Genomic DNA, 15,804 nt, shown 5'->3' with positions numbered 1-15,804 from the left:
TACTATTTGACACGTTTTCACTGTTGGAAATTATGGAATTTTCGACCACTGAAAGTGATCTTAAATAAGTCGAAAGCAAAAAGTGGTCGGAAATAGCAACAAAGGTTTTTCCAGATACCAAAAGTGGTCGGAACAAGACTTTCAACTTGATTTAAAATCACTTTCAGTTGGTCGGAAATTCCATAATTTCCAGCAGTGTTTTGATCTGTTCTTTGAGACGGTGTGAGAATACCTCTCACACATCATCATCACCACTAAAATCAACCTTTAATGGACTGATGTGAGTATTCCTGCTTATAAAAGAAAAAAAAAAATGCAACTTGTCATGTTGGATGGCTACAAACTCTTCTTTATTGGGTTAAATTGTAATAAACCCAAAGGAATGTTAGTTGTTTGTTTGTGTCTGTATTACACGTACATCTTTTCCTTAACTAACCTCTTCCGATCCCTATACATCTTACATATTATATTCAATTCGTTTATACTCTTTGGCAGCTATATGTATGTTTCCTCCCTAGTCCCTTGCATTAAATAAATATAATAAAGTTTGTATGTTATCTTTTTGTCTTCAGAATCTTCGGAATAAAAAAGCCATTGACTTGTTGACTTAACAAAGATTTTTTTTAGGTGAATGTTGACTTAACAAATATGACAGATCAGTAATTATTAATTATACGGAGTATTCGGTAAGATTTTTTTTTTTTTCACATTTAGTTTCCGGTTGTTGAATTATTTTTATATTTGGTCTCGACTATTAAGTTTTGGTCTGATAATAACTATTAAATCGTTTACATATTTGGTAACTATGAAGCTGCACTACTGGAAATTATGGAATATACGACCATCTAAAAGTGATCTTAAATCAAGTCAAAAGTAAAAAGTGGTCGAAAATAGCAACAAAGGTTTTTTCGGATAGCAAAAGTGATGGAACAAGACTTTCGACTTGATTTAAGACCACTTTCAGGTGGTCGAAAATTCTATTATTTTTAGCGGTGCTGGACCTATATAAACTCAGTTGTGTATCGTAAAAGTACAACTACACATTTACACTTTTTCTTAATACAAAATGAGCTCTTCATCATTACTAGTTCTCCGTGCCATTTCTTATGTTTTCTTTACATTCTTACTTTGCAACACCTCTCTTTCTGAACTTGGAAATTATACTGATTACCAAGCATTGCTTTCACTAAGGGCAAGTATAGCAAAAGATCCTCTTCAATTTACTGCTTCCTGGAATGAGTCCATTCATTTCTGTGAATGGGTTGGAATCACTTGTGGTCGCAAACACAAGAGAGTGACCAAAGTTGATTTTCATTCCAGCAAACTCCAAGGCCCTTTGTCACCCTCTGTTGGTAACTTGAGTTTTCTCACGGAATTGGTGCTCTACAACAATAGTTTTAGAGGCACCATTCCAAATGAAATTGGTAAACTTAGAAGATTGCAGGTTTTGGATCTCACAAACAATTCATTCTCAGGTGAAATACCAAAAACCATTTCTCTGTGTTTTAATTTGGTGAATCTGGGTTTGAGTCGTAATAACCTTACTGGCAAATTCCCTTTGGAGTTTCAATCAATGCTCAAGCTTCAATACCTTGATGTTTCAGAAAACAATTTGGTTGGAGAGATACCAGCTTACATAGCCAATTTTACTTCCCTCCATTCTCTTTCTTTCAGTGATAACAACTTTGTAGGAGAGGTCCCTACCTCTTTTGGCAAACTTGTTAAACTTTCCTACCTTTCATTAGGGTTTAACAACTTGTCTGGGACCCTCCCCACCTCCATTTTCAACCTTTCATCCTTGAAAAGTTTAGTGCTCTCTGAAAATCGAATCCGAGGCTATCTTCCTTCAAGTATAGGCTCTACTCTTCCCAATCTTGAGTATTTCAATATTTATTCTAATCTTTTCATAGGCCCGCTTCCAAACTCAATGTCAAATATCACAAAACTACGAGAGCTTGATGTTGCATATAATGGTTTTACTGGGAGAGTGCCCACATTTAGTCAGCTCAAACAATTACAGTATTTTGGGCTAAGCAGTAATCCTCTTGGCGATGGAAAATCCACTGACTTAGATTTCACCTTTTCTCTTCTCAATAGTTCTGCTACATTGCGATCCCTACTCTTTCATTCTTGCAATTTCGGAGGGGTTTTCCCAAAATATATAGCCAATTTTACAAGGCTTATGGGGTTGACAATGTATGGGAATCTCATATATGGAAATATCCCAAATGAAATACATCTTCTCGGTGACTTGGAACTTCTGGACTTGACAAGAAACCAGCTTAATGGTACTATTCCAACCACAATTGGAAGGCTACCAAAGCTTTATGTTTTGGAGATTGGAGAAAACAAATTTTCAGGTGAGATTCCAACTTCTTTGGGGAATCTGTCAATGCTCAGTATACTATACCTATCCTCAAATAATCTACTAGGTTCTATACCATCTAGTCTAGGAAAATCCATGTTTTTATCCATTCTTGGTCTTTCAAAAAACAATCTCACTGGCCACCTTCCAAAGGAACTTTTCCCCCCCACTTCATCTCTTGTAAAGGTAGACCTTTCTTATAATTGCATAAGCGGTCCTTTTCCTTCAGAGATTGGTGGGTTGAAAATTTTGGTGTTATTGGATCTATCAAATAACAGGCTTTCAGGCACACTTCCAAGTAGCCTAGGGACAATAAGTGGCTTGATTGATCTCAACATTAGTTTCAATTTTTTTAATGGAGTTATCCCTCATTCTTTCAGTTCATTAAAAAGCCTTCAGAATTTAGATCTATCTAGTAATAATTTCACCGGAAAAATACCAAAATTTTTTGGTGAACTTCAGTACTTGGAGCAGCTCAATCTATCCTTTAATCATTTGGAAGGAGAGATACCGAGTAAAGGAATTTTTAAGAACTGGACTGAAGTTGAGGTTAATGGCAATAACCTCTGCGGAGGTATTCCGCAATTTGGGTTGCCAACATGCCCAAGAGAAGGGGAAAGACAACATTTGTCCCATAGTCAAAAGTTGGCAATTTTATTTTCGAGTGGGACATTGATTTTGCTGATAATTGTGGCTCTTATTGTGCTCATTTACAAGCAGAAGAACAAGCAGCCTTTAACGCTGGATGCAACAACAGAGTTCATGCCTAAGTTGTCATATTGGGATATCCAGAAAGCAACTAATGAATTTTCTAAATCCAACATAATTGGTTTTGGAAAATTCAGCACTGTTTACAAAGGCATTCTTGATGGTAGTTTGGGAATAGTTGCAATTAAAGTGTTCAAGCTTCAAGTGAGAGGAGCATCCAAGAGCTTTTTGGCGGAATGTGAAGCATTGAGGCAAATTAAGCACCGAAACTTGGTAAAAATTTTGACAGCTTGTTGTAGCATTGACCATGAGGGTAACGACTTCTTGGCCATTGTCTATGAGTATATGATCAATGGTAGTCTGGACAATTGGTTGCACAATCACTCAAAAGACACAGGAGAGAATAAAGATTCAATGATTTTGAACTTGTTACAGAGGGTAAATATCGCAATTGATGTGGTAAATGCGCTTGATTATCTTCATAATCATTTGGAGACATGTTTAGTACATTGTGATTTGAAGCCAAGCAATATTTTGTTGGATGGAGACTTAGTTGTTCACGTGGCTGATTTTGGATTAGCAAAGTTTCTTCCCACAGAAGTTACATCTAACCAAGCGAGTTCATCTACTGGAATTAAAGGAACTTTTGGATATGCAGCTCCAGGTAGGCTATTCTCCTTGAAACTTTTATTAGAGAATCACTTCTAATTAAACATAAAAACTTTTAGATTATATTTTTTTGTGAAAGAATACTAATGCTTGAATTTGACTTTTTTCAGAGTATGGAATGGGAAGTGACCTATCAACATTTGGTGATATGTATAGCTATGGAATCCTTTTGCTAGAAATATTTACCAATAAAAGTCCTACTAGTGATATCTGCAATAATGGCTTAACTCTTCATAACTATGTTAGAATGAGCATGCCTGAGAAAGTCACTGAGATTGTGGATCCAAAGCTATTCCACAACAAAGCTTATGCAACACCTAAAAGTCTTGTACTTCAGAACCATATAATAGAATGCCTTGTATCAATTTTTAAGATTGGAATAGCTTGTTCCATGGAGTTACCCAGGGACAGAATGAGCATTGGCAATGCCGTTAAGGAGTTACATTCAATCAAAGACACCCTTGTGGAACTTGGAGACATTGGGACCATTCCTCGGTGAAATATAATTTATTTGTGACGGTACTTAAATTAGAGCATTACAAATTTTCTTCTATTGGTAATTTATACTTATTTATTACTGTAATGTTTTTGTTTCATGCCATATTCAATATTGGACGATGTCATACTACCATGCCGATCTATCAAAGTTAGAGCAGGGTTGTATCAAGTAAGGTAGCAGCGGAGTTTGCAACGTCAACAATCCAATCAGCAGATCAGAGACTAGATCGCGTAAGGGAGCAAATTATGGGGATTGATTCAATTCATTGCAATTGTATTTGATTGAGAATTTGATTTGATTTTATTTCATTTGTGATGTTGGTTAATTTTGATATTTTGAAGATTTTGCTCCTTTCCCTTTTGCAGTTAATTAGTTTGCGAGTTCATTGCAACTTCTTTTTCCTGCAAATTTCTTTTCTCCCTAAGTTTAGACAATGTTTCTCTGCACTCTCTGGAGTTTATTGATAATTGCAATAGAAAAACACCCAGAATATACATGTAAAAACTCAAAGCAAGAAGTAGAAACATATGTGCTATTAAGAAAAGGAAAATGATTCATTTTCTAGAAACTATGCTAGTAGCATTAACATTTTTCATAATAGGTAACCAACTTGGTTGACGTGAGCAACCGTGCACTCTTATCTCTTAAGAGAGGTCAGGAGTTCGAACCCCCTTTAATATGAAAAAATCAATATGGCCAGCACTTTGCCCCTCAATTGGGCCGGTCTTGTGCAAACATAGATTAATCTAACTATGGTACGAGTTTAAAGGTGCCTCCTATAATTAAGGCATGCTCAGGACACCTCGCGTGGATTAGTCTAAGTATGTTACGGACTTAAAGATGCCTTCTATAATTTGGGCTTGCTCAGGACACCTCGTGGTCTGACAAAAAAAAAAAACATTCTTCATAATAGGTGTTTCTAAGTAATACAATCCATTGATCTCCTTAGCCAAACCATTAATCATTTGCAACCCACAGTGGGTGCTATCCATTGATCTCCTTAGCCAAACCATTAATCATTTGCAACCCACAGTGGGTGCTAATAATGATGGCAATTATTATGTAGAGACAATATGGAATGTGGGTACCAAGCTAAGAAAATGGTGGAGGTATAAAAATAAAAGGTGGTATTGTATACATCAAAGAATCGTAGCTTTTTATAGCGCATGTTTGGGAACACGTGTCGAGATCTTGTTGACAAGAACAACGTGGTGTTCCACTAGTGGCTTACCAAGTTGGTCACGCCATGTGCCTATTTTGAAATGGCTTGAGTCTATGGACAATTGAATAGACGTTCCATGCGCTAATCACCTACGTGGATGGGGTCGATTCACGACCATTGAGGTCAAGAAATACACTATCGGTGGGAATTTTATTTATATATTTAGAAAAAAGTTTCATGGGCAATCAAATAAATTTAAATATAATTGACTAAAGAGTCATTTCGCACCATGAACTACTCCTGATTATTCATGCCGCACTATAAGAAGTGATATTTAGAGCCATAAATCATAATTTTTTTTTTCGTCAAGAACTTTTTACAGATTATCGGTAATAATATTGTTGACATGTAATTTTTTATTTGTTTTTTTGGTATTTTTCTTCTTTTGCCTTCGTATTATTTTTTTATCATATTTTTTTTCTTAAACGTATAGGCTTGCTTTGCTTTTTTTGCTTTTGGTTTCTCTGATCAGGCCTGCTCTGTATAGACCTGCTCTGCAGAGTTTGGTATCGGAGAAACGAGAAGCGAAAAACGCAGAACAAACCTATATGTTTAGGAAAAAAGAAAAATACCAAACAAAATTATAATATGAAGGTGAAAGAAGAAAAATACAAAAAAAAAAAAAAAAAAAAAAAAAAAAAAAACTAATAAAAAATTTCATGTCAACAATATTATTACCGATAACTTGTAGGAAACCTGTAAAAAATTTTACACGAAAAAAAAATTGTAATATAAATTAGTTAACCTTGAAAATCTAATACTGCGTATAAATTAATTTATTATTATTGAATTATTTAAAAAAATTGTATTTTATTTGTCCTTCAATTATACATGTAGTACTGGCTTACTCCTGTTACAAAAATCTCGCTTAAGCACCGATTAATCGGCACCTAGGCGCTAGGTGCTGGTTGGCTGCCTAGTGTATCACCATAATTAGTGGTCTAGGCAGCTGATTGACTAGGCCACCTAAGCGCCGCCTATGCCTCCTAGGCACCGACTAGGTTACTTAGTCGATCGATTAGCTATTGTTTCCTTCTTTTTAAAATGGATTATTTCACTCGAAACAACATCATTTTGAGCAAAATAACCCTAAATTATTTAAACTCTAGATGTTTTTAGACTAATACTTAATATATTAGTATTAACTATTAAAATATTAAATAGTTTATAATTATTAAGTCTAAAAAAATTTAAAATAATTATCAAGTCTAAACAAAATTAAAAATTTTAAAGAATTTTTTTAAAAGAATAGAAAATACATGGGCGCCTAGGCGCAGATTAATCACCGCCTAGATGCCCGCGCTAGGCGCCCATAGCACTCGAAGAGTGCCTAACAATTTTTCAATCATGCTCCTGAGTTATATGTGTAATTATCTTTAAAATTTAAGTTATGAGCGAAGTGATAATTTTAGTCCATCAAGAACTATTTCTCACACCAATGTTATTTAATAAATTGATGGATTTGAGGAATATCAACGACTAAAGCAGAGAATGGAAAAACAAAGGCCTTGTTTGGCAATCAACAGTTAACGGATTGTGTTAGTGGCTAGCTAGCAAATAACGAATTATATTAACAGGTTTGATTAGCTAATTGTATCAGCGGTTAGTAAAAAGATATTTGGTAAAATTAATTGTATAAATTAGCGATTAACATGTAAAATGACCTAAAGCGTATCATATATTTCATTTCATAATAATAATAATAATAATAATAATAATAATAATAATAATAATAATAATAATAATAATAATAATAATAATAATTATTATTATTATTATTATTATTATTATTATTATTATTATTATTATTATTATTATTATTATTATTATTTTATAGAAGAAATAAACTCTTTAAAAAAAATAAGAAAAATATAAGAGGAGTCGGTTCAGCTCCCTTAGTTTTGCCATTTTTTCTCATTGATGGGAAAAGTGGCATGGGAAAAGGAGCCTCAAGGCTCCAAGTTAAACATACATAAAGCTTGTCCATCCGTTGATGGGCAAGCAGTGAGCTAGCCAAACTGGCTCTTGCATTCACGGAGTTGAAACGACTCCACAGTAAACAAATTTTTTTTTTTTCAAATACAGAGGGCGTTTTTAAAAAAGAATTTTTTTTGCAAAACGCTAAATGCAAACGCTACAAATTGTAGAATTTGCATTTTCAACGGTTTGGAGCAAACCGTTGCTCCAAACCGTTGAATAACCAAGCATCTTCTTTAGCAGTTTAACCAAGGTCAAAATTAAACGCTGAAGTGGTCGATTCGTCAAAATTTTGACGAATCCACTATTACCAAACATTGCCCAAAAACTGAGATATTTCATTCCAATATGCCTAAAGAGAGCAAAACGTGGTGATTGACATTTGATCGTTAAAGAAGTGTGTCACTCGAATAATACACGGGTGGAATGAGAGGAATCTCTTCCTTATGTTTCGGGTGCATTGAGGGTGGATTCAATTAGCTTGCCCAAGGGTAGCACCATGCTAGAAGGGTGTCAGTTGTAAGACACTGAGTGTTGCCTTTCCCTTGATTAAAAAAACAAAAAAAATTTAACACTTTACATATAACTTATGAATTAAAACAATGACACATATAATTCATGAACTAAGTCTGTATCACAAATATAATTAGAAAACTAAAAATAAAGTAATTTTCCCAATTATTAATCGTTAACGCTAGCCCTAGCCAGCTTTATAAATTAGGTAACTTCACTAGTACAAAATTGAACATAGAAGATTGACCATAGGCCACCATTGTTGAAAGAATGGTTGTCTAATCTTAGTCCAAAAATTCGCGGTGGCAATTTTGTAAATAAGTGATTAATAATCCACTACCATTGTTAGCTGTAATGGTTGTCCATTGTATTTTGTATTTATTTAAAAAAAAATTGATTTATAAAAGGGCAACCATTTCTAATAGAAATGGTTGCCTTAAAATAGAACTTGTTTTATAATTGGCAACCATTCCTAATATAAATCGTTGCCTAAGATTAACCCTAGATCTGTGTCGTCCCGTGCCCATCATCTAATCAGATCAGAACGAAATATTCCATCGATCTCATACTCTCAGCACGCCGATCTGCTCCCATCCGACCGAGGCTCTGTTCCGAACGCCGCTGCTCTCGCCCGGCGACCCACCGCCACCACGTCGCAGAACTACTCACTTGCCGAGCTTTTGCAGCAATGGCGTCGTGCTCCTCCCGAGTTTCGTCGCACAAAGTGAGTTTTCTCTGTTTGGTGTCATCACCGAGAAGTCAGATTATTGAAGTGCACGGCTCTCAGTATCCTGTTGCATTTACGTTTCGGTGTTTAAATTGGGTAGAGCGTTACGTTATTCTGGTGCCAACTTGTGCAGGTTTACTGATGATTTCATTTCTGATGAATTTGATTGAATCAATGCTGACTTATCGGCGAAAATTGAAGAGGGCTTTGGGCCGAACAGCCTTGGAATTCTGTCAATTTCAGATGTTTTAGGGTAAATCATAGTTACACAATACATCTGTTAATCTTTTAGATAGAAAGTTGTAATTGTAATTTGGCTAGCTGTCAGATTATTGAAGCTGCATTATCAGTATGATGTCAGCTTGTTATATGTGTTTTGCATTCTCATCCTTTTTGTTTTTTTAGGTTCCTGAGTATACTTTGTTGCGTCGAAACCTACTTCTTCTTTCACCTAGGTAAGAATATATTCTTGACACCATAGATATATCATATATGTGATGTTTTATTTGGATATAACATTATAAAGATTGAGTTGTAAAGAAATTTTTTCTTATCAGATTAGCCAACCTGCCAGAAAGTGTGAAACAGGAGCTGGGAGATCCTCATAAAAGGTAACTAAACTTATCCCATGATCAATCCTTAAATCATAGTGTTTTTTTTTTTCATTGTTCTATGAATGAATGTATTGCTATTCTCTAATATTTGGTTGTTTGTTCCATCTCTAATGGCTGCCATCCTCATACTGTCTGTATTGAACTCCATATGCAAGTTTGTGCTTGGGGATTTTATTTTCCTTTATTCACCATTTAATCTTAGATTTGATATGGCCTTGGGACTTATGCCAGGGATTTATTTTCCTTTATTCACCATTTAATCATGTTTTTTCTATAAATTTATATGCATCACATGTTATGTTTAACACTTTAACCTGCTCTTTGTGCTGTTTTCTGAAACTTTACATATATTTCATGTTTCCTTGGACTTTCTCACTGCTACTTGATGTTTATTACACAGATACACTGAAAGGATCCTCAACTGAGAAATCCCTTATTGAACGGTTAAGATCTCTTCTTTAATATCCATCATACCTCTGATTAATTTCCATGTATCAAATCTGTAAAATTTTTGTATGTCACCTTTGAGTTTCTGCAGTTATATATTTCATATTGCTTAAAGATTATGCTCTTTTCTATCCTTGTAAAGATTATGTCTTCTCTGTCCTTGTAGATATTCATCATATTGCGGACGAAATATATGGCCCCATAGCGCTCTGCCTGAACTTGAGATGGGTATATTTTATCTATTCATATATCTATAAATTCAACATTTATTTATTTGCATTGCACTTTTTTGGTCTATTTCAAATCCAAATTTGCTTGATACTTGATTACAGATGGTATCTCTACCCCATTCAATGTTGTTGATAGAACAGCAACACCTAAATAGTCTATATTTTCATAGGCATTATATGATCCTGTTTTAATCAATCCTTGTACTGTAGAGGTTGGTCACATTTTATTTATTTTTTTCCTTTGTTATCCTGCAATAGAATTGCAAGACATTGCTAAAACATGCAATTGAATTTGTGAGTGCAGTTATTGCTGATCCAGGAGGAGGTGTCTTCATATCAGATCCAAAGAAGCCAGCACCGTTATCTCATATAAATAATGATGTGGATATCTGTTCCTTCAATTGCTGCTTTTGTGCAAACAGTTAATTTGAAGTAAATGCAATATACTAATGAAAATCTTTTATTTATCTTACAGGTGACTTAGTTACAAATGTTTTCAAGGTAAAGTTGAACCCGTCTCTTGCAGATGCTTATGGAGTTGAGTACTATTTCCTAATGCTGATAGATATCTTATGAATTTCATGCTCAGGGACCCAACAAACAAATACTTTGTCAACTGTCAATGCTTGAAAGAAAAATGGCTCAAGGTGATTTTTCTTTATATGCTTGCTACTGTATTGTGTGCAATCCAATCCATTTGATTCTTACTTCAGTGCCATCATTGCTGTTATCATCTCAAAAAGGTAATCTTTTGAAGCATTTCAGTGGAAGTATAGTTATTAACACTCAAAACTAGCAAGCAGTTATAATCACGCCAACTTAATTATACTAGTGTTGGAATGGTATAGCTTTATTTGTGTTGTGTTAGTGGAGAAAGTATTATACATGTGAATTTGGCTCAATAATACCAAACTCATATAAAGACTTCACCTCTTTAGAGTACTTGTAAGATCTATTCTCTCCGACTTCACAAAATAATGTTACTTGCAGAGGAAATTAAAGACATCGATATTTTTTCTTATATGTATATATATATATTCACGGATAAATATGAATCATGTGCATCGCAGGTACCTTGGAAGCAATAACTTGAGCGGGGAGCTACCCGCAAACATCATAACTAACACGCTTTTCTTGTATGTCCTGTCTGGATTTATCCAAGAATTTACATTTGTATATATATATATATATATATATATATATTGAGCTTTTCTTCTGTTGTGTGGTTGAAACCGAGGATTTTAACGAGAAAACAGTGCTAAAGTTGTACCTTGTTGCCTTTTTCTATTGATCGGTCCTTGCCTCAGAGATATCTCGTTCAATCAAATCTCTGGAACTATACCTGCCAATAAGTCATATATTTCACTGTGAGCCTACTCCTACGACCCTCAACTTTGAAGATTTTTATGTATCGAGATGCCTCCATATATTTTTTTCTTTTTTCAGAAATGTTGTTGGCACTTTGATCACTAGCGAAAAAAGGTCACGTCCGCGCAGGTTAGTGACAACAATTCATAGCTTAATTGGGTATTTGGTTTATTCTGTTTTAGTGCGCTTTTGTTGATGGAATATGCAATCTGAGCAGATCATTAAATGTTTAAACGTGGATAATAGATTATATTTTCTTACCTTTCTATGCAAAACTTTGATGATAGTGCTTGCTTGACGAAAAATTCGGTGTGCACTAAGAAAGCTTCATCAAGTAAGTATACACTAAAATTTTGCAACAAGAAAGAGACGATCGAACTAGTGGATGATCGCTTAACGGAACCATTTTGTCCATTTCAGCTTCACTTTCGATCAAATGTGGTGGAAATCAAATAGTAACTGTGGATGGGTTTCAGTTTGATGATGATTCGGAGATGCTAGGCCCAGCGTCGTTCTACATGAGCTCGAACAAGCAGTGGGCAGTGAGCAGTTCTGGAATATTCATTAACAACCCGAATGGACAGAACTATACAGCTCATTCGTTTTCTCAGATCCCGAACACTTAGACTATGAACTCTACAAAACAGTCCGGATATCCCCGAGCTCATTGAGGTATTATGGTGTTGGGTTAAAGAAAGGCATATACCGAGTCGAGCTTCATTTTGCTGAGATACAAATGGACGATATTAAGGACTCTTGGAAAGGCCTTGGGAGGCGCTATTTCGACGTTTCCATTCAGGTATGGCAAACTATTAAGGACTCTTGGAAAGGTCTTTTTTCTCCCCCCTTTTACTCCCGTTTTGAATAGTTCTTTTGGGGAAAAACTAAAATCTAATATTTTCTTTTGTAGTTTTTAATTATTTTTAATTTAGAATTGTAAATATGTAATTGTACATGGTGTAAAAAAAATATAGTTTTAAAATTATTTTTAATTTTTTTTTTATTTTTTAAATCAACAATATGCGACCATTCCTGGCCAAGAACGGTCGCGTAAAACTTTTGTATAAAAAAATAATAAAAACAATACGCGACCATTCTTGGTCAAGAATGGTCGCGTATTACTGACAATGCGCGACGATTGTGCGTAAAGTCAATGCCTTTACGTGAGCCTCTTATAGGCAACCATTGTACAATCGTCGCCTATTGTCTTTTACAATGGTTGCCTATCTGCAATTCTGTACTAGTGCTTCTATATTCTAATGTATGCAATTCAACCCAAAGTGAAGTGTTTTATATCTACAAAATGAGCTTCTCTATACTACTACTCCATACAATCATTGTTTTAGTTTTCTCCGCATTCTTCCATTTCAATACTTCCGGATTGTTATGTTGTGCATCCGCATACGGATGCAAAAACGACGTCGTTTTATTAAAAACGCTCATCTCACTTAAAAAATAATTCAGTTTCGATTTTCCTCAACAGCATTATGTTATTTATAGATTCTGGAATTTTAGTTCATAGATTCTGGAATTTTAGTTCATTGATTATGGATATTTAGACGTGAATCGAAATTGATTTTTTTTCATTCATGTTGGATATTTAGTTCATTCATTATAGATATTTAGTTCATTCATTATGGATTTTTAGTTCATTCATTATGGAATTTTAGTTCAATTTTAGTTCATATATAGATTCTGGAATTTTAGTTCATCGATTTTGGAATTTTAGTTCAAATTATGCACAATATAATGTTGTTGCTGGGAATCAAAATTAATTTTTTTTTTTTTTTAAGTAAGACGTACGTTTTTAATAAAACGACGTACATGGTGCATACGGATGCACAACATAATTCGCCAATACTTCCACCCCCCTCTCCAAACCTGGAAACTAAACAGATCACCAAGGCCAAGCATTGCAATCAATAAAAGCAAGCATAGGTCCAGTTTGGTAAAATATTAGCCTATCAACCAATTTGGCTTATTTGACCACTATTAATTGTTTAACTTAGTTAAAAAATCAACTCCAAAATATTAAAATTAAAAAAGCTGCTCAAAGCACTTTTTCAATTAGCTTTTTGAGAAAAGAAATTATACCAAACAGTTATCAGCTAACAACTAATTTACCAAACACCTTTCTACAATTAGCTAATGTTATCAACTAGTTATACCATCTAATTAACCCAATTAGCTAACAGCTAACGGCTATTAACTAATAACTATTTACCAAACAGGGTCATAGTAATCAATAGTTATGCTGTGCAACCGTGTGCACCATGCAAAACGACGTTGTTTTGACTAAAAACACGCATCCCATTTAAAGAAAAAAATCAGTTTCGATTCCCCTCAACAGAATTATGTTGTTCATTCATTGTGGATATTTAGTTCATTTTCACTGTGGATAATTAGTTCATTCATTCTGGATTTTGTGTTATTAATTTACTCTGGATATATAGTTATGAATTTGTGGATATATAGTTATGAATTTGTGAATATATAATTCAAATTGTGTACAAAAAAATGCTATTGCCGAAAATCGAATCTGATTTTTTTTTTTTTTTTTTTTAAGTGAGACACGCGTTTTTAGTCAAAATGACGTTGTTTTTGCAACCGTGTGCACCATACATGGTACACACGGTTGCACAGCATAATTTGCGCTTAGTAACCGATCCTTTTCAATTTACTGCTTTTTGGAATGAGTCCACTCATTTCTGTGAATGGGCTGGAACCACTTGCGGCCGCAAGCACCAGAGAGTGACCAAAATTGATTTTCACTCCACAAAACTTGGTGGCTCTTTGCCACCATAGAATGCGGTGAACAGTTGAAGATTAGCCAATCAAAATTGTGAAGATTAATATATATAGTCCCATGTTCAACTATTGAAGATTCTCTTACTAGACCTGAATTGGCCTTTTTGTTTTCCATTTGATTATTATAGTGAGTGAGAAAGAAGAATCGCTCAAGCGCAAAGTAATAGTGGGAGATCATTATATTCTAGAAAATAAAGATCGAGAAGTAACAGGAAAATACATATTAGTTTGGGTGTCTAAAAAAATGCTTAATTTTAAAAACAAGTTGTAACCAAAGGAAAAAAGACGTGTGACAGATCAATAATAGTTGCTTAAGACACATGACAAGCAGACAAGAGATAAGTGTGCTTGGTGAATTTCAAAAGGATTGATGATCTAAAAGTTGTGTTCAAAGGAAAAGATAAGTCAGACAGAAATAAGGGAGTAGGAAACACAAAGCCATCATTTACCAAAAGAGGGAAAGAAATTAAAGGGAAAATATAGTTGCAGTGCTCTCAATTGTACATTATTGTCAAAAGCCTTCTAGTTTATTAACATAAATTATAAATTAGAATTTAAAAAAAAAAAAAAAAAAAAAAGAAGTCAAAAGCTGAATTTTTGAACCTTAGATGTACCAAAAGTAGAGTATTTGTATCATTTTAATAGCATTATTGCGAGAGAAAAGGAAAGCACATGAAGATTAGTGATGGTTTATTATTTTGCCTCGTTTTCAGCCAAATTGTCCTACAAAATCATAAAATATAAAGTGTGGTGATATTTTATAGAACAATGCACAATTTTAGCTTAAATGGCCTAGAAATAGTCACAAAAGATCATAATTAACTCAAAATACACCCTAATGAGACCCTAAAACTAGGTGTCTTTGACTCTTATCAAATATCCATATATGCAAGAAGTAGAAACATATGTGCTATTAAGAAAAGGAAAATATGATTCATTTTCTGGAAACTATGCTAGTAACCAAACCATTAATCATTTGCAACCCATTAATAAATAGAGCTTAGATAGAAAGAAATTAAAGTTTAGAAATGGGTTGAGAGATTGATTTCTACTATTTATATTTGAGAAGAAAAAGACTATAAAAGACCTAATATAAAAAATGTTATATATAAAAATTCATAACTTTTTGAATATCAATGCACTTTTAAAGACTCTTTAAAAATTTTAATTTAATATCATCCTATTTTAAAAAAATTCTTTAAAAATCTTAATCAAATAACTAAAAGTTTGAATTGAATACCTCCAAAATTTTAAAGTTTATAAAAATCTTTAAAAGTTTGTGTATTGTTTTATTATTTTATTGACATACTTTTGACCAAAAAGAAATTCTAATTTAACAAGCGATCAAGTCATAAAATTTGAGTCCCAATAAAGTCTCAAATATTATTGGACCTCTCATACATTCATTTACCAGATCATGATCTCTAGTGGCCCAGTTTATTTGTTTGGTCATGCCTGTGAACAATCGTTATACCGTGCACCAGGGTGCACATAACAATGTGCGCCTACGCCTCCCAAAACGATATCGTTTTGGTAAGTTCTGTATTTTTAAGTATAAAATTCTGTGTATTCTATTATATAATTTTGTACATTCGAAACATATGAATTTTCAATTATAAAATTCTGTGTTTTCAGGTACAAAATTCTATGCATTCTA

At 33.8% G+C, this 15,804-nt stretch overlaps 1 protein-coding gene and 2 long non-coding RNA genes across 3 annotated transcripts; all 3 read left to right on the top strand.

The window, feature by feature from the left end:
- The first annotated feature begins 1,066 nt into the window (after positions 1 to 1,066).
- On the top strand, positions 1,067 to 4,649 carry LOC109159427 (probable LRR receptor-like serine/threonine-protein kinase At3g47570). The gene is made up of 3 exons (XM_019307540.1): positions 1,067 to 3,737; positions 3,853 to 4,237; positions 4,390 to 4,649. The coding sequence occupies exons 1-3, from the start codon at positions 1,067 to 1,069 to the stop codon at positions 4,391 to 4,393; spliced, it is 3,060 nt and encodes a 1,019-aa protein (XP_019163085.1). The 3' UTR covers positions 4,394 to 4,649.
- Positions 4,650 to 8,853: 4,204 nt separating this feature from the next.
- On the top strand, positions 8,854 to 9,297 carry LOC109159455. Its single transcript, XR_002050577.1, has 3 exons — positions 8,854 to 8,925; positions 9,086 to 9,135; positions 9,238 to 9,297. It is a non-coding gene; the product is annotated as an uncharacterized LOC109159455 (long non-coding RNA).
- Positions 9,298 to 10,213: 916 nt separating this feature from the next.
- LOC109159480 lies at positions 10,214 to 11,383 on the top strand. Its single transcript, XR_002050584.1, has 5 exons — positions 10,214 to 10,352; positions 10,447 to 10,472; positions 10,561 to 10,618; positions 11,042 to 11,107; positions 11,279 to 11,383. It is a non-coding gene; the product is annotated as an uncharacterized LOC109159480 (long non-coding RNA).
- Positions 11,384 to 15,804: the final 4,421 nt, after the last annotated feature.

Source organism: Ipomoea nil, unplaced genomic scaffold, assembly GCF_001879475.1.
Source record: "Ipomoea nil cultivar Tokyo-kokei standard unplaced genomic scaffold, Asagao_1.1 scaffold2827, whole genome shotgun sequence".
Classification (NCBI taxonomy): domain Eukaryota; kingdom Viridiplantae; phylum Streptophyta; class Magnoliopsida; order Solanales; family Convolvulaceae; genus Ipomoea; species Ipomoea nil.
The sequence above is the reverse complement of the archived record's forward strand: the minus strand, read 5'-3'. Positions and strand labels throughout refer to the sequence as shown.

Excerpts from the sequence above, each read along its gene's own strand:
- LOC109159427 (XM_019307540.1), top strand. The coding sequence starts at position 1,067 with ATGAGCTCTTCATCATTACTAGTTCTCCGTGCCATTTCTTATGTTTTC. Across the intron at positions 3,738-3,852 it reads TTTTGGATATGCAGCTCCAG|AGTATGGAATGGGAAGTGAC; the intron begins GTAGGCTATTCT and ends GACTTTTTTCAG.